The 22,538-nt window shown below is 49.9% G+C and overlaps 7 protein-coding genes across 7 annotated transcripts; 4 read left to right on the top strand and 3 right to left on the bottom strand.

Annotated features, from left to right (window-relative positions):
* Nucleotides 1-304: 304 nt before the first annotated feature.
* TGAM01_v210991 (ATP-NAD kinase) lies at nucleotides 305-2,215 on the top strand (the record flags this gene model as incomplete). The annotated part of the gene is made up of 1 exon (XM_018810873.1): nucleotides 305-2,215. One exon carries the CDS (start codon nucleotides 305-307, stop codon nucleotides 2,213-2,215), a length of 1,911 nt encoding a protein of 636 aa, XP_018655928.1.
* A 1,118-nt stretch (nucleotides 2,216-3,333) lies between these two features.
* On the bottom strand, nucleotides 3,334-5,461 carry TGAM01_v210990 (hypothetical protein; the record flags this gene model as incomplete). Its single annotated transcript, XM_018811010.1, has 4 exons — nucleotides 3,334-4,282; nucleotides 4,354-4,826; nucleotides 4,991-5,102; nucleotides 5,253-5,461. The coding sequence occupies 4 exons, from the start codon at nucleotides 5,459-5,461 to the stop codon at nucleotides 3,334-3,336; spliced, it is 1,743 nt and encodes a 580-aa protein (XP_018655772.1).
* Nucleotides 5,462-9,882: 4,421 nt separating this feature from the next.
* TGAM01_v210989 (GTP-binding nuclear protein GSP1/Ran) lies at nucleotides 9,883-10,901 on the bottom strand (the record flags this gene model as incomplete). The annotated part of the gene is made up of 5 exons (XM_018811011.1): nucleotides 9,883-10,017; nucleotides 10,089-10,294; nucleotides 10,356-10,509; nucleotides 10,574-10,666; nucleotides 10,839-10,901. The coding sequence occupies 5 exons, from the start codon at nucleotides 10,899-10,901 to the stop codon at nucleotides 9,883-9,885; spliced, it is 651 nt and encodes a 216-aa protein (XP_018655773.1).
* A 2,619-nt stretch (nucleotides 10,902-13,520) lies between these two features.
* On the top strand, nucleotides 13,521-15,415 carry TGAM01_v210988 (fumarate hydratase, mitochondrial; the record flags this gene model as incomplete). Its single annotated transcript, XM_018811012.1, has 3 exons — nucleotides 13,521-13,899; nucleotides 14,101-15,124; nucleotides 15,232-15,415. 3 exons carry the CDS (start codon nucleotides 13,521-13,523, stop codon nucleotides 15,413-15,415), a joined length of 1,587 nt encoding a protein of 528 aa, XP_018655774.1.
* A 321-nt stretch (nucleotides 15,416-15,736) lies between these two features.
* TGAM01_v210987 (hypothetical protein) lies at nucleotides 15,737-16,619 on the bottom strand (the record flags this gene model as incomplete). The annotated part of the gene is made up of 4 exons (XM_018811013.1): nucleotides 15,737-15,865; nucleotides 15,928-16,259; nucleotides 16,321-16,393; nucleotides 16,464-16,619. The coding sequence occupies 4 exons, from the start codon at nucleotides 16,617-16,619 to the stop codon at nucleotides 15,737-15,739; spliced, it is 690 nt and encodes a 229-aa protein (XP_018655775.1).
* A 546-nt stretch (nucleotides 16,620-17,165) lies between these two features.
* On the top strand, nucleotides 17,166-18,696 carry TGAM01_v210986 (hypothetical protein; the record flags this gene model as incomplete). Its single annotated transcript, XM_024550946.1, has 3 exons — nucleotides 17,166-17,438; nucleotides 17,516-17,680; nucleotides 17,743-18,696. The coding sequence occupies 3 exons, from the start codon at nucleotides 17,166-17,168 to the stop codon at nucleotides 18,694-18,696; spliced, it is 1,392 nt and encodes a 463-aa protein (XP_024404307.1).
* An 833-nt stretch (nucleotides 18,697-19,529) lies between these two features.
* TGAM01_v210985 (chromatin modification-like protein EAF6) lies at nucleotides 19,530-20,233 on the top strand (the record flags this gene model as incomplete). The annotated part of the gene is made up of 3 exons (XM_018811015.2): nucleotides 19,530-19,658; nucleotides 19,740-19,934; nucleotides 20,027-20,233. The coding sequence occupies 3 exons, from the start codon at nucleotides 19,530-19,532 to the stop codon at nucleotides 20,231-20,233; spliced, it is 531 nt and encodes a 176-aa protein (XP_018655777.2).
* Between the last annotated feature and the right edge of the window lie 2,305 nt (nucleotides 20,234-22,538).

Raw genomic sequence — 22,538 nt, 5'->3', positions numbered from 1 at the left:
CGCAAGGGGATTGACTGATTGACCCAGCACTCGCTGTTTGATGTAAGCAAATCCCTGGGCTGCTGCGACCTCTGCGTTTCCCTTTTTAGAAGCGCCGGGTCACTGCCAGTCAATGAGCTTTCGCAACGGGAAGCTTCTGCTTACACTCTTCTACAGCGTTCCACGGAACACGGGATCCCGGGACAAAGTCTGCGCTGCGCTCCTCCCGGAATTTACTGTCCACCCTCCACTAAGCCCGTGGTTGATAATCCACTGCCTATCGCTATAACGCGCTGCAACCGCACTACCGCCTGCTATAGTAATCATGGACGGTACTGTTTCGCCTCGGACCGACCTCCACCCTTCCCCCGAGAGCAACGGCGGACTTGAGTCGCAGGACCGCCCTACCTCGCGACTCTTGGCTAAGTCCGACGACATATTTGACCGCCGCCCCAAGTCCTCGTCCGGCATTCACAACCTGTCCGTCAACGTCACCAAGGCCTCTCGCTATGAACTTGAGTCGAACCTCCCCTCTACTGCTATCCCATCACTAGGTGGCTCTGGTACCTCGGATGTTCCCGTGACCTCTGTTGTTATTTCACCAGCAGAACCCTCGACCGTGGCGTCGCCCAAGACCGCCATTTTCTCGACTGCGGACTCCAATCAACTCAAACCGGAGGCGCAACAGCAGGCGCAACAGCAGCGCGAAGCTTATCAAGCAGCCGCCTCGCTTGAGCTTGTTCCCCGCCAAACTATCCTGAAGGCCCTCGCATTTACAAACTCTTCCGTCTCTCGTCCCAGGAAACCAGAGGCACTTTCATTCAACAACATGTTATTCCCTCAGGCCAACGGCGGCTCCTCGTCCGCCGCCGCCAGTCCCCAGCAGCTCGCAGATGCGCTCCAAGATCTGGCCAAGAAGCGATCTACACCAACCACAGCAATCAGCAACCTGCTATCGCCATGCTTCTACCACCAGCGATTTGATGATGCTGTCGACATCGATAAGGTCCTCGAGGAGATTAAGAACGACGAGTCCATGTCACATTCGCGCTTAGTCCAGACTGCGACCAGCGTGCGCGAAGTCTCCAAGCAACTTCAGCGACGCCCCATCAAGCAAGCAGTGCGCAATATCATGATTGTCACCAAGGCTCGGGATAATCAGCTTGTTTACCTCACACGGGAGCTGACAACGTGGCTCTTGCAAACCCCTCGTTATGGATCGGATGTTGGAGTCAATGTCTACGTCGATGCCAAGCTACGCAACTCAAAGCGCTTTAATGCGGCAAGCATCGTCGCTGGAGATGCGCGATTTGAAAACATGCTTAAATATTGGACCCCAGATCTGTGCTGGAGCCAGCCTGAGAAGTTTGATCTTGTTCTCACCCTGGGAGGCGACGGCACGGTCTTGTTCACGTCATGGCTCTTCCAGCGCGTGGTGCCCCCTGTCCTCTCATTCAGCTTGGGAAGTCTTGGCTTCATGACCACTTTCGAGTTTGAACACTATAAAAAGCATCTGAACCGAGTCATGGGCGATGATGGTATGAAGATTAATCTGCGCATGCGATTCACCTGCACCGTTTATAGACAAGGATCCAACGGCAACCCCATGGACGAAGGAGAGCAATTCGAGGTCCTCAACGAACTTGTCATTGACCGTGGCCCATCTCCTTACGTCTCCAACCTTGAGCTCTACGGAGATGATGAGCTCCTGACTGTGGTCCAGGCCGACGGCTGCATCTTCTCCACACCTACCGGCTCGACAGCCTACTCTCTTTCAGCGGGTGGCTCTCTCGTCCACCCTGACATTCCCGCCATTCTCCTGACTCCCATCTGCCCTCACACTCTCTCATTCCGACCCATGGTCCTCTCCGACACCATGGCACTCCGTATTGCTGTGCCACGCAACTCTCGAGCCACCGCCTACTGTGCTTTTGACGGCAAGGGCCGAGTCGAGCTCAAGCAAGGCGACCATGTTACCATCACTGCATCGCAGTATCCCTTCCCTACCGTCACTCGAACCGACACTGAGTGGTTCGACAGCGTTAGCCGCACCCTGCGATGGAACGTTCGTGCCGCCGCTCAGAAGCCGTTCGATGCGTCTGGCATTTCACCCTCTGGCGAAGAGGAAAACGATGACAGCTGGGATATCGACACTGACAGTGCTTATTATGCCAGCGAAGAGGGCAGCACCGCCGCCAGCCCTATCAGGAGACAGATGAGCATGCTAGGCATGTAATTACTACCCGATGGACACTTGCTTTTTCTTGATCCCCTTTGACGAATATATAAGCGTGTCTTGTCAAGAATTTTTATCTTGTTGCTTTGTTGCGCCCCTTATTGGCCACCTTTGCTGAACATCTAGATGTAGATATGCTGGGAGTTTTTTTTGGCGTTGGAATATGACTGGTGGGCTCCCTTATATGGACGCTGCCCCCTCTGGGTTGTCTTTGGTTCTCTTATTTTTTTTACAACTACTACCTTATACAGTCTATAGCTTAGAGTAGATAGCTAGACACGGCTTGAGCAAAAGATCTTGAGCAGCTTGAATTGCAAAGACACACTGCGAAACATTTATTCGCACAGATTTCTTCAAAATCAGGTTCTAATTTCTCTAAACTAAACATTGTTGTTATTGTTCATTGGCGTGCTATGCAAAAACCAACGTAGACGGAACAGTACTTTGTTTCTTTGTTTCTTTTTCCCACCAGTAAGGCCGTTCCATCCATAATGCGCCCGTTGAAATATGCTGTCCCTTCCTTTAAATCTGATCAAATGGCAATCAGCTCCATTTTCTTGTGATGCACAAAATCCCCCTCTTCCTCCGTAAAAGAAAAACCCCAGTTTCCAGAAACATTCGTTTTCTTTTTTGCAAACCAGTCGCGGGCCGTTTAAACAAGAAATTCCAAACACACATGATTAAAAGCACGAGTTGCCTCCCAGGTTTTGCCAGTATCCGTCTATCCAGCAAAGCTCATTTCCAGTCTCTTGATTCAAAGCCGGAAAAGAAAAGTAAATAAAAACACAACAAAATAGTAATAAATAGTGGGTAGGTTTGTTTCACCCTACCTCTCTTCAAAAGACAAATGAGAAAGTATCAAAAGTCGTCAAGGGGGAAGAAGAGAAACAAAAAAAGGAGTGGGAAAATGTCTCATTCTCGCCCCCGTTGGTGCAAGGAAAACAATCTATGTTTTCCTTCAAAAAAAAAAAAAAAAAAAAAAAAAAAAAGTCATGTCTTCGTAGAAAAACAAAGAAAACAATGCTCAAAAGAAGGTGTCCGTGTGTCTGCAATCCCTGGGTGTATGTTTGCTCCTTCGTCCTCTGTTTTTGATTATGTGTATATGCATGCATGCGCGATTATCTCCAAGCGCCTTGGCTCAGGGACAGTAGGCCTGCAACACAGTCCATGTCGCCCTTTTTGCTGGGGCTGACCTCGCCACACATGAATCTGCTTACTTCATCGTCCCGTTGAGACTCTGCCTTTGGCTCCAAGTCGGCCAAAGTGTGAATCCCCGTCTTGACAGGTGAACGAGCCTCGGACGGCACAGTGTTGGAACGCATCAGGAATGCTGGGCTCTTTCGACCCTGCAGCACTCGACCGATGCGTCTGGCACTCTGTGATCTGATGGGACTGCCGGGCGGCATCTGTCGACGGCCCTCTGCAGAACTTCCATCACGTCTGGGGCTCCAGTTCTCCTTGTCTGAGTCAGACGGGGAGACAAGCATGGAGACATTCATTTTTGCGTGGCAGGATTCTCGTGACTTTTCATCACTGGCCCAGCATGTCTCTAGTCGAGCAACACTGGAAGTAGTACGATTGAATCTAGGCTTCTTGAGTTGGCGGGAGCGCGCATACTTTGTCAGCGATGCATTGCGCTTGGCAGTGTTGGGCTGCATAATGCTGCTGGTGGAACGAAGCAAGCTAATGGCGGCGATGGCAGAGCCGCTGGACTCATGCTCAGCCTGGGCCGTCAGCTCGTCTCGGGTTTCGGAATCCGCGCACAGCTCCCAAGCATGAACATCACGAGAGCGACCACGAGCAAGATGCGGTGGAAGCGAGTTGGTCAGGGTTGAGATGGGTGGCAGAGTGACAGCAGGGAGTGCACTATGGCTACGCTGAAGGCCCCGTCGAAGCGACAGAGACGGTAGAGTAGATGAAGGTCTCGATGGGGTTTCACGGATCGGCGAAGATTCGTTGTTAGGCACTAACTCAGCCTTGCCTTCAAGAGAGAGGGAGAGACGCATGTGCGACCGATTGGCTCCAGATGTATTAGATGAGCAAGAAGAAGGATAGAAGGGATCGAATCTATGATGCAAGAGTCAGTATATAAATAAGGTAAAGTGAGAAAGGTATAAGTCCCATGGCAGACAACTTACTTGTAGGTGTTATCACGCGAGAGAGGTGTGGCATACGTGTTGCACAGGTTCCATCGGTTTGCGAGATAGCCAACGGAGCCAGAGAAGGACTGAGAGGGATGGCTGGCGTCCTCCTGTGAGTGTGGGAACATTTGTCGTTGCGGTGTTATGTGCGGCTGGTTGCTTGCGGGGAACGGCTGAGAGGCATATCGGGATGCAGGCGTGGCGTGGATAGCTTCACCAGCACCGTGGTGAGAGTGCGCATGTATCGGACTGGTGGGAAGATGAGGCGGTGATGGCGAATGGTCCATGTGAGTCTGCGAATGGTCGGAGGGATAGAAGGCCGATGGGTCCAGCTCGACGACGATGCTGCGGGAGGTGATGGGATCGGATGTGATGTTGTGCATGCCGCTGAAGCGCAGAGCTGCCAGCTCCTGCGGTGACAGCGGACGGGACTTGCGCCTGTCGTTCTGTCTTCGGTTCTGGAACCAGATCTAATTCGGTGAGGCCCATGTCAGCTTTGTGTCTGTCTGTGTCTTTGGGCATAAAAGGTTGCATAAAGGTTTAATTGGCTCTAATCTGGAGACGCGTTGGGTCCCCCCCCGATCCTGGCACGGGTTCAAGGGCTGACAGGGCAATGTTAAAGTGCATGACATACCTGAACTTCCTTTTCATTAAGTGACACGCGGTTCACGATCTCGAGACGCGCCTGCTTATCGGGCTTGGGGTTGACGGAGTATGCCTCTTCGAGGATCATCTTGTCCTTGGTACTAGTGGTAGCAACAATAACACATGTTAGCCGGCTTGCGCAACACGCTTGCCAGGGGTCAATTGGCATCAATTCCGCGCAGAAGACGATCGCCAATGACCCCCAGACAGGATCAATCAAGATTCAAAGCTGCCAAATACAAGGGACATACGCTGTTCTCTTTCTCTTGCCCTTGGGGTGTTTATCTGTGGTGGGGGATGAGACGGCGGGGAGCGCGCTCTGGGCCAGGCCGGGAATGGGCTCAGAGGTTCGCACAGGAGACGGTGAGCTGACATGCCGCAGATGCTGCTGGTGAAGCTCCTGCTGGTGCTGGCGATCCAGGTCAGCCATGCTGGAGGGCGGCGTGAGAGGAGTGGCCATGGCGGTGGAGGAGTGTGTGTTTTGTTTTTGTTGTTGTTGTTTTGGTCTAAGAGGCGCCTAGAGGCATTACTCTCGATGAGCTTGGAGAGGCAGATGGAAGAGGATTAGGGGGGGGGAGAAGAAGGATTAAAGATCAAAATAAAGAAAAAGAGACAACTGGAGCCCCGACCAGGAGTAGAGCCAAGGGGAAGAGGCAGATGCGTGGAAGAGAAAATGCAAGATACGACGTGTAGCAACGACGTGGTTAAGGTGCTGGGACTAGGACTGGCAGGTTTGTGGACGTGCAGGAGGCGGTGGGCATTGGGTAGGTACATGGAGCTCCAGTTGCATCGGCAAGGCGATTAGGTACAGTACATGGGGGCCCGGTACAGCTACTTGCCGTGGACAGCGCATAGTACAGCAGGTTACAGCACGCACAGCACGCACCAGAGGCGGTCCCCTGGCGCGCTGGAGCCCTGGGGCCCGGTGGCGCCCGGAAGGGGGGCGTGAGTGGCTACAGGGGTCTTTTGGCCCCAAGGTCTCAGCGCGGCCGGTAGCAGATACTCGGGCCTCTGTAGCGGCGGCAAGCTGCCAAGTCACCTCTGCTAGCTCTATTTTGCGGCTTGAACGTTTGAATTGATTTTCCAAACAAAAAAAATAAAGACTGAGAAAAAAAGTAAGGCTTGAGCCCGCGTGCAAATCACGTCGCGCGCCTGGCACTGGCATGTCCGAATGGGGAAACATGGCCAAAACACGCGTAGCACGTGCAAGGGTCCTAAAGCTTCCATCTCATGAAGCTCTCTACTCTGTGCTCTTTAATCAATCATGTCGTCTTCTGCGTGTTTTCTTCTCATATTTTAGCTGTATTGATCATTGTTATTGCTTCTTCTGGTCATTGACACCCCTGTCCGGAGCAATGCACTGCAGCCATGCAGAGTACAGCGCTCTTTTGGCCGCCGTCGACAACTGAAGAAAAAAGAACAGCCGACCCATGCAATGGAAGGCCGGCATGACCAGGATGCCTTGGCCAGCGAACGCATGAGAGGCGTACACGATACCTTGCTTGCTGAGTGCTTGCATGGTCCCCGCCTCAGCGTTCTCGCCGCTTTAGTCTTTTGGCGACGTGCATACCACCCAATGCCACCGCCCAGATGCCTTTATGTACCTAATCCCAATTGATCATTGATCATTGATCCCTAATCGTATTGTCTCGACTAGCGTCAGCCGTGAGCGCGCGACTGTTCACCGTTGGGTGGTAGTGCGAGAATGAGCGCTCTGCTACTAGTGAAGAATTGGTTTGTTTACTTTTGGCCGCATCGGGCTCGCCGTTAGTAGTATGAAAAGTACATGTACTGTACATGGAGCAGCAGAAGTAAACAAAACAAAACAAAAAACAAAACAGCAGATCCCATCATAGCTGAGCAGCACCACAAATGCCCAATGCTGATCCATCACACGAGTAATGGAGTAGGCATGTACATGTAGGCATTATTAAGCCATCCATATCTATGTACAACGTGACTTTTCTCTCTCTTCTCACTGCTGCTAGTCATGCCATCCATGGCCATCTCATCAGCATCCTATTGATCATCCTGTCGACACCGCTGTCGCTTAAATGGAGACGGCCATGCAAGCACTCCAGCGTGTACTCGATAGCTTCCCTCAACTCAGGCCATTGCCCCGACTAGCTGCTGCTGCTGCATCCGCTATACCTCGTCGCAAACACCAAAAGGGCCAAAAGGGACTGCCTGGTGGATCGTCTTAGCGCCCAGCCCCCCGTTTTAGAGCCGCCACGTTGTGCGTTGTAATATGTAGGCAAATGTATGAGCACGCATATATGGAGTAGGACGAGCAGCATCCAGCACCCACCAGGCCTTGGCTGTCTGTCTGTATCCGAGCAGAGAATGCGTGTATGTATCAGGTACAAAGTATATTGGATGTATGAGACATCTAGTTGAGGTCAATTAAAAGCACTCAGTTGTTATAACAATCATCTATGAACCATGATCCTTTGTAATAGCAACTCTAAACCATGGTTCTGTCTCTCACTCTCACTCAAATTCGCCTCTCACGCCTTCCACTCACTCGCTCACTCACAACTTCTTGACCGCCTTCTCCAGCTATACCTCCCTGAGCACTTCTCCGTCCTGGCTACTACCTTGCCGTGCATTGGTGGCTACATCTTCGTCGTACATGCCGGTGGCCATTGGCCTATCATCTTCGAGCTGCTTGCTCCAACCTCTTCAACGGTAAGGCAGATGTGCCCAAGTGTGATGCGTTGGCCTCGGTAGATTCGCCCAGCCTAATCTATGTACGATTAATTGAATGCTTGTTTTATCTCCCCTTTCCGCCTTTTTGGCCACTGCTGCTCTCAGTCTGTCTCATCTCAGTCTGTCTCTCTCTCGTTTCGGCTTCGTCGCAAACGTTTTCCCCCTGTTCTGCTGCAAAATCTCCACATGCTCCGTCTCTTCCCAGTCATTCATTGCCTCTCGTCCTTTCTCCGGACCGGTGCATCAAGGTTGCCCATCCACATCTCCAGTTTGCAGTCAAGTTTTAAGACAACAAAGCAAAGAATACCGAAAGTCCCGAGTTTCAGCCAATACTGCAAGTAAAGTTTTACTTGCCTGATGTAGCACACAAATTCATCAAACATATCAATTACCGCTTCCAATGGTCCGTCCACACAATTCCCAACCATACGTGTATACAGTTATAGACGTCCAAAGCCTCCACATACCTATTCTACGTGTACCCAGTTTACTTCCTTTTACCCCAATTTGCTACCTTACCTATACATACTCATACATATACAACACACGCTTCCCATGTAACATACAATACGTGTCAAAGGGCCTGGCCACCTGCTTCTACATGCGTCTTGCATCCCGCATATCCCCATCTACCTATCCCCAGCCACAACAATTTGGCCCTTTTTCTTCACCGCAGTTGACGGGAGGAGCAAAAAAACCGACTAGCCAGCGCAGGGCCAACGAGAGCAGAGCCTATGGAGCCTTGTCAAGCCCCATCCACATCTGCCCAACCTTGTTCGTTCTATTCTAGGTTTCTTCTTCGGGCCAACATTCTATCTTCATCTCTCTGCCCGTCAAGTGGTTCTGCATATGTGTACTGTACAGCGTCTGCTCCATATCTGCCTGAGTTTCTGCAGCATATTCCTGGCACTTTGTAGGCGAGAAGCCATAGACAGGGGTTGGCGGTATCTGCTGGGCTACAAGTACATGCTCGTCGTTAATATGGAGTATCATTACGGAGCCCATACGAGTACATACATGAATGCGTTGTCCAGCATGCATCTCGAGATGTCTGAATGTAGGTCTACCAGGTTTGCCAATACTAATAATACTAATACTGGCTAATTTGCCAAGTACTGATACAACGCAGCAACAGCTAACCAAAACGCCTGTTTCTTGCATACTTAGCAGTTCGATATCTCTGTGCATATGATAGATATATGCTTACACGGCCAAGGGGTACGAAGAAAAAGAGAAAATTCTTGAACAATTAGCACACGCTTCTTAACTTTACAAGCTACAATAACACTGGAGTTATCCAACACTTGAATTATAGCATTAATACCTTACCTAGCTACTTCTGCTACTGCTACTGCTGCTACTTCTGCTAATACTGCTATGGCTGCTACTACTGCTATTATTGCTGCTACTGCTATTACTACTACTACTACTACTACTACTACTACTACTACTACTACTACTACTACTACTACTACTACTACTACTACTACTAAGCTATGGCTAGGGTTTAGTTTCAATAATAGAACCAAGGTGCTAGATGACTTTTCCTTTGATAAGATAGTGTGTATGTTTTACCCTTGTGTATGCATTTTGATTTGGCGGTCTCTCTATATCTTCGCACCTCTGGCTTTGCGCACACCTGGTGCATGTGCAGTGTTGGCCAGTAAAAAGCAAATATAGGTCTGAGCAGCCTCTTAGTAATACTAGTAGTAGCATTAGGTGCCGGGTAACTTGAGTAACTTGATACATGTAAGTTATAAGCTGTCATATGCAGCCCTGGATTTGCATAATTCGTACCTCTGTATAGCTTGTTTTCACTTCACTCTCTGCTTAGTATCATCAGTATCTATATCAAAGCTCACTATCATGTCAATGGAAACGGGAAATATCGTTAGAATGGTAATGTGGTATGAAATAGGTGTCTTTAATATGAAAAAAGTCTAGCTAGGTTAGGTTTTGCCGCAACTCCCCGCGGCGACGCCTCAATAATCTACCCCAAACGAGGTACCAAGGGTATAGCCTTGCCCTCTCCAATCAAGCTCCTGTGAACCCGGAAATTTCCTTCCTTTATCATAAACGGTCATTCCAGCTGCCGATGGCCAAATTCCCACGTGATCCGGGATGTCCCAGCATTGTCAAACAAAACACTTTTGTCGCCGTCGCGCGAGTCGTTTACAGATCATCGTCAGACAGCTCACCAGGAAGGGGCATGTTTGCGGCGTCGTCCATCTCCTTCTTGTACTGAGCCAGGAGGGCCTCGTCGACCTGGGCAGTGGGGGGAGCCAGAGCAGGGGCGGCAACGAACTCCTACAATGAAATACAGTCAGCGCATGATCATGGGGTGATTTTCTTTTCCTTGCATATATGGTGGTACGAACCAGCTGGGGGTTGCCAACCAGCTTGCGAGCAAGCCACAGGAAGGGCTTCTCGAAGTTGTAGTTGGACTTGGCGGAGATGTCGTAGTACTGGAGGTTCTTCTTCCGGTGGAAGGTAATAGTCTTGGCCTTGACCTTTCGCTCCTTGACGTCGACCTTGTTACCGCACAGGACAATGGGGATGTTTTCGCAGACACGGACGAGATCACCTAGAACCAACGAGTTGTAAGCTTTGGACGCGTTTCCCCGACGGGTAAAATGGAAACATACGGTGCCAGTTGGGGACGTTCTTGTAGGTGATGCGGGATGTCACGTCGAACATGATGATACCGCACTGGCCGTTGATGTAGTAACCATCACGAAGACCACCGAACTTCTCCTGACCAGCAGTGTCCCAGACATCGAACTGAATCTGACCGTAGTTCTGATAACAATATTAGTACATGGGCGGCGGATACCGATTCGCGGCGGGGTGCATTGGGACTCACCGTGGTGAAACCAAGGGGGTGAACCTCGACACCGAGGGTGGCCATGTACTTCTTCTCAAATTCACCAGTCAAGTGTCGCTTGACGAAGGTAGTCTATCGCGTTCAAAGCCATCGTTAGCGGGGGAGATCGACGTCAGGGCTGGTATCGCCAAAGGAAGAGGTGAAAAAATAATCGTCGTTCGCCACACGTCAGGTGGAAAGCGTCGCTTTCGATCCCGGTTGCACGCGACGTCGATTGAAGGCCAGGACCCAAGATTTAACACACCTTGCCGGTACCACCATCGCCGACAAGCACAAGCTTGAAGGTGGGAGTCTGTTGCTCAGCCATAGTGAAAGGCTCGAGATATTAGCGACGAGCGTGTGGTGATGTAAACAGGCGGGGTCCTGCGAGATGGCGTTAGTCTGCTAGATGTCCAGTTTTAATCACAAGTAACGGTTCATTCCAGCAAGTACACGTCTCAAACGGCCAGCAGCTCGCAGACGCAGACGAGCAGGACCGAGCAGTTGAGGAAGAAAAAGTGATGTGTTGGGCGCATACCTGGTGGGTTGGTGGATGACGCGAGGATGGTGTGGACGTCGAAAACTTGCACCAGACAGTCTTGGACCTGAGTTCTTTTGAAGGCGGCGGGGAACTGGGACAAGGGGAGCAAGGCCTGCCGCCCAGCGTCAAGCGAAAAATTCAGTCGCCAGGGGTGGGCTAACCGCACGTGACATCACCGCTACCTGCTTGGAGCGAGACCTTGCTGGGCGCCCCTCCCTGCCTATTTTTTTCTAATTTTTTTTTTCTGCCGGCAGGGAGGCGAGAATCGCTGGCGGTAAACGCTGCTGCTAGGCTCTCCAAGATGCCTTACACGGCGACCGCCTGCCTGTTCTGGGACCCAAGACCCATCCGTTGGTTCTGGTTTGTTCTCCGTACTTCGTAGCGCAAATCTCTGATGCTGCCCTGCATTGCTGCTGCAAGTCTTGCCTAGAGGCGCTTTTCAGCGCTGCCTCAGGTCCCAACGAATGTGCGGTGTACGATGTTACAGAGCACAGCGCTAACGGGTGCCCGCTACGGTGTTTCCGTCACTGTGGTTACAAGTGCCAACTTCTTGGTGTAAGCTGTTTGGCTCGACTTAGTGCAGCCACCAGCACTCTATCTGCCGTCACCATGACAGTAATCGAATGAAATCCTCCATCAAGTGAAGCTGGAAGCAAGAAAGCTACCTTCAAAATTTGCTTGTTCTAGTAAACTCAAAATTGAATTCTATAGATCATGTATCCGGATAATAGGTGAGCATGCAGACAAACTTCATTACGAATATGGTAAACTGTTTACCAAAAGTAACAGCGAAAAGAAATAAGCAAATAGATGAACAGACAAACACCAATGAGCTATCTAAAGAAGAAAACCGTCAAATCCTTCGGCTCGAATATCAGTCATCTACATCTCCAAAGGCTGAGCGTACGTGATATCGAGGTCATCATTGAGAATATTCCCTGCGGTTATAATCCTGCTCTTAGTGACCTAACTTGGTGGTGGTTAGGTGATAGCTTGATCAACGCCCAGTCTCTTGGCCACGGATGGTCGTATTGCGATATAGTCGGGAATCTGGTGAAACAAAATGCCCACGAGTTACTCTTGAAGACGGATATTCATATCCCTCCAAGGTTTAAATGAGAGCCTTATCTTCGTTGACGTGGAAATGGGAAGCCGCTATGATTTGATGATTGTCATCAAATTCTGTTTCTGCATACTTGAATTCTCTGAAATGTAGCCCCGTAGAAGTTTCTCAGTGAAGCGGTATAAGTGGGCTGATAAGATTTAAATAACTTCTCTAGCAAGTTCAGATTGCTGGCAATATGGTTCCAAGCCCTCTTTTTTTCAAGTTAATAATTATGTGGAATAAACGCGTTGACGTCGGAGGACCGTGAGCTGAAAAGTCTTGATATCTTCTCTCATTATCCGCATAAGGTAAGCAAAGTGACTTTCTTCCTCCTGGGACATTGGGCAGGTATCCCCCAATATCTGGTGTCTGCACTTGAGAGGTATATTCAGGGTTCTTCAAATTGGTGATTGAGACATGGCGAGGCGAAGGAATTCTTACCAGTAGCATCGTACATAGTTTCATGGCGATTTTAGTGCCCAGGTATCTTGTGTTGTTCCGAGACCTTTGCTGTATTGTAGGGCAATGCCGTAGGCGCGATCTCAAGTGGATGAGTCTAGCCTTACTGAAATGAGTAGTATCGGAGGTTGCCAACACGATATTTTTACAAGATACAATACATTAGCTATATTAAGTGGATAAACAGATCAACTCTAGCTCACTGCAAGCTATTCATGAAGGCAAGTATGTGAAGCCTGGCTTGCACTTCATCTCGGCCTTCACTCATAAGTTCAATCCCAGATGTAGCGTTAGTCATCAACAAAACTGAAGCTTGGAGCTACAAGCGAGTGGGTAGATTGCAGGGATATCCTGGTATATGTCAATACGTCATCTAACAGCTCCTATAAGGAAGTCGGTATGAAGAGCAAAAAAACAAAGGATCAATCCAGCATTTGATGTTCTGTGAAAGAAAAAAAAAGTACGATCCACCGTGAGTACATGTATTTTATCTGACTCTTTTTTGAAACCAAAAGAATGGGCAACCGGCGATGGCGGAGGGAAGCCACGGCAATTCAGTCTGCAAAGCTTCACCTCCACTAGGTTAAATTTTTCCCTCGTTTCATAGCTGCTAAGGGAAAAGCCGGGTCGTTTGTTGGGAGTATAAAAAAGGCGTAGCCGAATATTTACTTAACCGGAATCTACGGTTTTGCTTCTTTTTTCTCCTATTCTAGAATATACGACTTTCATTAATTCCCTCCTTCAGCTAGACATACCTGTGTAGTCCAATTGGCCTCGACGCGCCCATTTCACTTGCTTGGATACACAAAGAGAAGAAAAGGGTACGGCAAAAGATACACAAAATGCTTCGGAGTGCATCGGCAAGAACCGCCTCGGTTGCGATCGCCGGATCGCGCCTATGGCTGAGAACAGCATCGGCTGCTCGTGCCTCCCCTCAGTGCACCCCGCAGACCTCACTTCTGCAATCCGCCTCTGCGACTGTTCCCGCCAGCTACAGAGCCATCCACGCCACACGATCCAACATGGCCGACAAGCGAATCGAGAGCGACGCCTTTGGCGAGATCGAGGTGCCCTCAGACAAGTACTGGGGAGCCCAGACGCAGCGATCGCTGGGCAACTTCAAGATCAACCAGCCCCAGGACCGCATGCCCCCGCCGGTTATCACGGCCTTTGGTATCCTCAAGGGCGCTGCGGCCACGGTGAACATGAAATATGGCCTTGGTACGTAAAATGCTCGCTCGCAGTATATGTGTCGCAAAGGGCGCAACTGGAAGAGGGCGGACGATCGCTTTTGCAATTATACCCTTTGCGCAACATGCACACATACCCGAGTGTTGCGATGATTAGAAGAAAGAGAACAGCCAGACAGAAAAAGCAAGATGCTAGAAAAGGATGCTAACAACTCAATCTTGTTGCTGGCAGATCCCAAGATCGGACAGGCCATCCAGCAGGCCGCCAAGGAAGTTGCTGATGGCAAGCTCCTTGAGCACTTCCCCCTCGTTGTCTGGCAGACCGGTTCTGGCACCCAGTCCAACATGAACGCCAACGAGGTCATCTCCAACCGTGCTATCGAGATCCTTGGCGGCAAGATGGGCTCCAAATCTCCCGTCCACCCCAACGACCACGTCAACCGAAGCGCCTCCTCCAACGACACATTCCCCACCGTCATGCACATCGCCGCCGTTCTCGAGCTCGAGAATGATCTGCTGCCCGCTCTCCACAGCCTTCGAGCAGCTCTTCAGGCAAAGGTGGACGATTTTGAAGCCAAGAAGATTATCAAGATTGGACGCACGCACTTGCAAGATGCTACTCCTCTTACCTTGGCTCAGGAATTCTCTGGCTACGTTGCCCAGCTTGATTTCGGTATCAAGCGTGTCGAGAGCTCCCTGCCCGACTTGAAGCTGCTGGCCCAAGGTGGTACCGCTGTCGGTACTGGCATCAACACCTTTGAGGGGTTTGCCGAGGGTATCGCTGAGGAGGTCAGCAAGATGACTGGCATCACTTTCCAGACTGCACCCAACAAGTTCGAGGCCCTGGCCGCCCACGACGCCATCGTCCAGGCTCATGGTAGCTTGAACACCCTGGCCGGATCCCTCACCAAGATTGCCCAGGATATCCGATACCTGGGAAGCGGTCCCCGATGCGGCCTTGGCGAGCTGATCCTGCCGGAGAACGAGCCCGGTAGCAGCATTATGCCCGGAAAGGTCAACCCCACGCAGTGCGAGGCTCTCACCATGGTTTGCGCCCAGGTCATGGGCAACAACGTCGCTACCTCCATCGGTGGCATGAACGGCCAGTTCGAGCTCAACGTGTACAAGCCGCTGATGATCCGCAACTTGCTGCACAGCTCGCGCATCCTTGCCGATGGCATGCGCTCATTCGAGGAGAACCTCGTCCAAGGCCTGCAGGCCAATGAGGAGAAGATTGCCAGCATCATGAAAGAATCGTAAGCAGCCGCCCCCACTCTCTCCCCTCCTATTCTTCTTTCTTTACATATACTCGTTGTTTTACGGTGAAATGAAACATAATAAAGCTAACTGTTACTATCAATAGTCTGATGCTGGTAACATGCCTCAACCCCAAGATTGGCTACGATATGGCCAGCAAAGTGGCCAAGAATGCCCACAAGAAGGGTTTGACGCTGAAGCAGAGTGCCATGGAGCTCCAGGCGCTGACTGAGGACGAGTTTGACACCCTGGTGAAGCCCGAGCTCATGGTAGGACCGAAGAAGGTATAAAAGCATCTTGGCATATGTGCCGTGTATCTTAGATAAAATGTATAATTAGCTTTAGAGGCTCTTTAAAAATATAATTATGACGATGTTATGAAGACGAAAGCGTTATAATTGAGTATTGTACTACAGGCTTGAGTATCATTAAGATGCTGGTATCTTTTTCTTTGATGTGGTGATTACCTAGCAGAGAAGAAACAAGACAAAACAAGTTGTCTCATAGCGTGTTTAACTATGTTTTCAGGCCATCTACGCCTCGCAAACGATTCTTCATATTGCTATAAGTGCCGGTATTAACCCACAACAGTACTGCACCCCAATAACAGTCTACAGAGGCAAAATGTGGCACCCTAGCATCCCTCGTCCACCCCAATCTTTCCTCGGAGTCAACGTTAATCTTAGCTCTTGGCGGCGAGCAACTCCTTCCGGCCGAGATACTTTGATGAATATGTTTCCCTATTGGCAAAGAGTTAGGAAATGAAGCAAAAGCGGGTCATAGGACTGCGTCAAGAACATACTCCTTCATTACCCTGAACACATTCTGCCACCTTTTTGAGACCATCGTGATTGGATCGGTTCACGTAGCCAAAGTTGCGAATCTCATCCCCAGCTTGTAAGCCGGCTTGCTGAGCTGGACTGTTCGCCGCAACGGAATTAATTCTTGCAAACGGCTCATCTAGCTGCTCGGATTGGGAATCAGGCAAAATCCGGAGCTCATCCCCAGCCGTGCTTGGGGCTGCGTCTCCCTCTTGGACATTGGCAAAATGCTCGTGGAGATACTTTTCGATCACCCCCATGAGTTTTTTATAGTCGTTGCGTAGGCGTATGATGCGCGCTCTTGTTGTACGAACTGTAGCATGCCATGTTAGATGTCACGCTCTTTAAACAGGCGAGTTTTACGAATTACATACTTTGGGCAATATCAAGATCTGCTCTGGGAAAGCCATCTCTGGTTAACAGCGGCGTTTCCATATCAACACCATGCTAGCCATCTTATTAATGATTGGTTCGATAAATATCTGCGTTGATCGAATGAAAAGTTCTGATTGCGTACCGAATCAAGGACGCTTCCTAGGGCTTTTAGTTCTGCTTCCAGATCATCCTTCTTCCGCTGGAGTTCTCCGAAGCTCTGATTCCCTGTATCGCCGTTTCTCTCACTGAAATTGGATGTTGGCCCTGAGGGCACGGTTGGCGCATGAAGTGTGTCCATTCTGAGCGGCGAATCTCATGCTCTAGCTGGAGCGCTGAAAATGGCAGAGGCTCAAGGAGAGAGTGAGTGTGAAGAGAAGTAAATGTCGATATGGATGGCAGAATACTAAGAAGCTTCTTTTAGAGCTTTGTCAGGTAGGCTGCCTGCTGTCATCGCCAGCAGCGAACACCCCAGGGCGTTCATTGCGGGGTCCAGGAACAGTAACAGGCCTACGCACTCGCTGAAGCTTTTGCAGCCTAGCCGCTGAAAGCTTGCCCAAGGTCCTGGAAGCACTCTGAAGCTGCCACTACCCAGAAATACTTTTGCGCCGCTTTGGACGAGCAGACGTGGAGAGTACTGCTGGGTAGCTTTTTGCCTAGTGCGCCCGGTGGATTTCATGGATGCCGGCCCAGGCTTGGCCCGTGCTTGATTTCTCGATACGAAGCATGCTTGGCACTTTTTCAACTAAGAGCAGCACAGACGTCACCTTGCTAACCTTTTTCTTCTATCTTACAAGCTTCGCAGACGCGCTCATCATACAATATCGCCATCGCGACTCGTGCTGCAATGGCTTCAGCAGGAGATGCTCGGCTCATGAAGTCGACCAAATTCCCTGCCGAGTTTAGTCAAAAGGTGGACATGCAAAAGGTCAACCTCCAGGTTATAAAAAAGTTTGTCACTGGGTCCCCATATCTCTCTGCCTTATCATGGAGCTCCGACTTTTCCAGTGCTGACCGCAGACCTCACAGATGGATTGCTAACAGGATCTCTGAAATTCTGGGCAATGAAGACGATGTCGTGATTGAGCTGTGTTTCAATTTGATCGAAGGACCCAGACATGTAAGTTTGCTATTCATTGCTCTTGTTCTTGACATCATCAGCTATAAATCTGCCCTGCTGACCATTGTGGTTGCTAGCCCGACATTAAATCGCTTCAGATACAGCTTACGGGGTTTTTGGACAAAGAGACTGCGCCATTCTGCAAGGAGCTATGGAAATTGCTATTAAGCGCTCAAGGCAACCCGCAGGGCGTACCAAAAGAACTGTTAGAAGCCAAGAAACTGGAGCTGATGCAGGAAAAGGTCGGTACTTTTGCTTCAAGAACGCCCTATTCTTACCGCAGCTAGATCTAACAGCAACCTAGATTGAGGCAGATAAAGCTGCTGAAAATGCTAGAAAGCACCGCGAAGACTCCGACCGTCGTGATCGAGAAGTTACAGAGTTGAAAGATCGAGATCGCCGAGACCGCGCAAACGAAAGGGGCGGTCGACCAGGCCGCCGTGGAGATCGAGCGTCTGAGGGTCGTGGAAGAGGAGGCCATAGTTGGAATGCAAACAGATCACGTTCTCCCGAAACTCGACACCGTGCTACTGGGGACTCGTATCGCCGGGATAGCTATGTGCCTCCGAACCGCAGCGGCCGGGGGCGCGATCGTGGCTGGGCGCGACGGCGAAGTCGCTCACCATCCGAGTCAGGGTCTGAACGATCGCGCTCTCGAAGCAGCAGCATGTCTCGCAGCGACCGAGGCTCCAGGAGTCCTCCACGACGCAAAGGCGGCCCAGGTCGTTATAGAGATTCAAGAAAAAGATCCAGGTCCCCTCGCGGAGATGCTTATCGACCAAGACGCCAATCGCGCAACGGTAGAGATCGTCGTGACGCTCGAAATAGACGCTCAGCTTCTTCAGAGCGCGCCTCACCTCCACCAAAGCGAAGACGGCAGTCTGCCTCTAGGAGTCGGTCAGTCGAGCGCAGGAGACGTTACTCGGCAACTCCATCCTCTCGCTCGAGGAGTCCTTCGGAAGCGCGTAGCCGCAGTCCTGTCCGTAGCCGCAGTCCTGTCCGTCGCCGCAATCGATCCATGGACAGCCCCCGATCAAACTCGCCTCCAAAGCGCCGACGAGAACGCCGAAGAGGTGGCGCCGCTGATGAGTCTGGGTCGGATAATGACAACGGACGTCGCCGCCGTAATAATCGTCGCCGTAACGATAATGAAGCCTCAGCAAAGGGCAAGGAATCTGAAAGGCTGAGACGCAATAGCTCTTCCGCGCCCTCGTCTCCGTCAAATCGTGGCAAGCCAGCTGATACTTTGGAAGATTGAACTATGTGCTCCGAATCCTTAGCTATCTCTAGACAGCTATTGGCAGCTCGAGATGTGAGTAAAGTCTTTTGTTGGTGGAAGAAGCGAATGGCTGGTCTCTAGTTTCTGGGCTGACGCCGAATGAATGATACTTGGTGAAGCATCAAAACATCATAAAGCTCACCACTCCGAATACACCTGTGCCAGAGGGCTTTTGCCAAGCGAGCTCTTGTAAAGAGAGATTAAGCAGATGAGAATCTTTGACACCGGCATACAACAACAACAGCTGAGGCTAACTGCTGCTAAAGCACCCGTCTCCAGAAAAAGAAAAGAGAATGGCACTCATACTTGCTAAGGAAGTACTAGTATGAAAGAGCCGAAAAAAAGCCTGGTTAGATCTACCAAAGTACACGTTGGAAAGAAAAAGCGACGCTTGTTTGTAACTGCAACTGCACCAGTATCAATAAGTAGTAGCCCTCGACAGTCATTCCTCGCAGCATATATCTTCAAGTAGGAGCTAGTAGAAGCTACGATAGAAGTAGGTCCATCATCTCAGGCGGTAATTTATCATTCATACCTTATATATACGTAATTACCTGCGCCATGTTGATAATTCAGAGTATTGCGAGCGTTGTCAACCTTGGCTGGTTTGCAAGGCCTAGCGGCGAGCAACGATCAGCTGAAGTGGAGTGACATTCGCTGCAGCGTTTTAGCGCCTCTCAATCCCGCTGCCAGAACTTCGGTTACTTTTCATGACAGCATCAAAACTACCGGTCGCCAACCTCATTCCATCCACAACTTGACGACCGCATCGCCGTGACGCCGACAGCCATCGGATATACGAGCGGCCGCGCATGGCTGATAATATACAAGCATCTACATCCCGACCCGGCGAAGCGCAACCAACCATGGCAGAGTACAAGAAAGCACAGGCGCGCGTGCGAGATTTGGTCGACCGCCGCAGGCAACTGGAACGGCGCCTTGTGAGTTTTGCGATTGACTTTTTATCCTTATCCTTGTTGTGGCGCATCGTTCAACTGCTAATCAATGAGATATCGTCATAGGCCTCGATGGAAGAGAGCATCGCCCAGAAGGAAACCGCCTATCTCGACAGCACCCCCAGCGGCAACATCATCACTGGCTTTGACAACTACATGAAGGGAACAAGTGGCGCGGCAGCCCAGCGACGAAAAACGGGCCCGGCGGAACAGAATCGCGTGTTTTCGCGCTCATCAATTTCATATCGACCGAATAACGGGGTAAGACTGCCCGGTCTGGAAGATTATACACTGAGATATCATCGGTTATTGTTGTGTTCATGGGTATTAACTGGATATCTCTTTGTTTTTAGGACTCTTCGGCTCCTGGATCAGTAGGCTCGACTCCTGCTCCGACACCGTTATCCACCACGTTTCGAGACAGCGCATCAGGCAATCCTACGCCGACGTCCGCGGGCGGGAATAAAGCGAACAAGCCCAAGAAGAGAGATACGGAAGATAGCGAGAATGATACGCAGATTAATAAGAAGCGAACGAATTTTGGGGCTTCGAGGAAGTGACAAGGTTGAAGAGCTACTTTGTGGCTATTACAATGTTGGTATTTTCGAGGGGCGCTTTGCGGTTTCCTCGGGGCGCACGCATTTGTGACTCCTTGGAAAGGGACAAATGGGTATAGCATGGGCGTTTTTAGAAGGATGGCATGTGGCCGGATAGGAGTATATGACATGCACGGCGTTTGGGCGGTATGGTAGTGCTTCAGAAGGTATTTGCGATTGGTCGGCGTTGAAAGATGTTGGTAGAAGCAAGATGACAATAGCTAGATATCATCTTCGTTATCAATATCAATGTTTTCAAAAAACCAGATTTCTTCTTAGGGAGTTATTCAATTGACCTACCAAGAGTTGTCAGCATTCCTTTAGAAGGTTTATTGTCTCGGACTCTTTCCAAGGCTGTTTTCTTGCGACAGGGTTGCCAGAGCTTCAATTGCTCGGCCTCTCTCCCGGTAGTTACTCCCACTGACTTCTTTCCGTGCGGTGTCTGCACTTTTGACGGTCACAACTGAGCGGGTGGCCCAGCAGGTACTCTTCCCCATGGCAGGAGTAGGTTGATTTTGGCAAGTTGATATACTTCAATTGCTACTCCAGCTACCATACTGCTGCTACTGCTACTTCTACTACTTCTCCTACTTCTACTACTTCTACTACTTCTACTACTTCTACTACTTCTACTACTTCTACTACTTCTACTACTTCTACTACTTCTACTACTTCTACTACTTCTACTACTTCTACTACTTCTACTACTTCTACTACTTCTACTACTTCTACTACTCTAGCTACTCTAGCTACTGCTACTGCTGCTACTGCTGCTATTGCTTCTTGCCTCTTTCCATTTTGCCTTAGGCGCAGTGTGCTCCACCTATTCGTACCTTCCCTCCTCGTCCAGACTCAATACTACATATATAATAAGAGCCCCCCTCTTCGAAGAATCTCCAGACTTTCATAAACTTTTCACCGTCCAAGAGCTCTTCGATCTCTTTACTTGGCATGCTGTCACGTCGCACGTTCTCACATACTACATCTGTCCGGCATACAAAATTCTCCTTGGCGGCGAATTATACTTTCTCCAAACATGCACTGTGACGCCGCTGAGTTTCCCGTCGACTCTTAAGGACGTTCATCTGTCGACTTCTCCGCCAAAGTTAGAATTATTCCGCTCTTTAACAGCTGAGCTCAGCCGTGATAAAGTTTGTGCCATCTATATCCTCATCATGGAGAAATCTGGCGAGAAACCTGGCGAGAAACCCAAGCTCTGTGTTGGCTCTGGCACCAACAGCCTATATGGTGTTCGATCGAGGCTCGCGAATTATGACCAACTCACCCTTCTACCTCGCTTTAGCGGCCTTGCGTTTCGAGCTGGTTACTCAATCACTCATCGTAGCTTGATTTGCTGGGCGCCGATCCCCCCGTGACTCAGGTTCCTTCAGCTCGACTCCGCTTTCTTGCTCTTGAAGCTCTCTTCTGCATTCTCTTCTTCGCCGGCCCAAAATCTCTTGACGCAGCATGGTCCAATATATTGCAATGGAAACGAGAGTCTGTCGACTGGCTGGCGCTCTGTAGTCACGTACCTTTTATAGAGTTGCCGGAAGGTCTTAATATGACAGACGACGAACTTCTTGAATACGCAGAAAAGCGACGCCAGCACACAGTGGAGCTCTCTAGGCTGTATGAATAAAGGGCCAAGGCGAAGGATTTGAAGGGATATCTTGCACGCAGGCTTCGAGACAAAATGATATGGACTAAGCTTCATCCCGAGAGAGTGAGCGAGATTGCCCTCGGTGTTCGGAGACGCGCCAAAGCATCAGGCAAGCACCGTTGCGAAACCTGTAACATCAACCTCGCCTCGATCACAGCCTTCAACAAATACCTTAACACCAAAGCTCACAAAGAGCAGGTCAGGCTGTCACAGGGCGGCAGGCTAAAGGCAGTTTCTATGGGGACGATGAGATCGAGGGCATTCTATGCAAAGGACAAGACGAACAAGACGCATTATTGTTCAATTTGCGACATGATTTTCAGCATAAAAGGCTACATCGACAAGCATCTCAAAACCACGAAACATCTGCGCAAAGCTGCCAGGAGAGTACAATAGAAGGGATTAAATCAAGATGCATATATATAAGATTTCGAGTAGATTAAAAATAAAAGCCAGAGCTATTTACTATACTTACCTTATATTATAGTAGATATAGTAGATATAGTAGATATAGTAGATATAGTAGATATAGTAGATATAGTAGATATAGTAGATATAGTAGATATAGTAGATATAGTAGATATAGTAGATATAGTAGATATAGTAGAT

The sequence above is a fragment of the Trichoderma gamsii genome, assembly GCF_001481775.2.
Source record: "Trichoderma gamsii strain T6085 chromosome Unknown Scaffold_82.2, whole genome shotgun sequence".
Taxonomy (NCBI): domain Eukaryota; kingdom Fungi; phylum Ascomycota; class Sordariomycetes; order Hypocreales; family Hypocreaceae; genus Trichoderma; species Trichoderma gamsii.
Note: the sequence above shows the minus strand (reverse complement) of the source record. Positions and strands in the feature narration are given on the sequence as shown.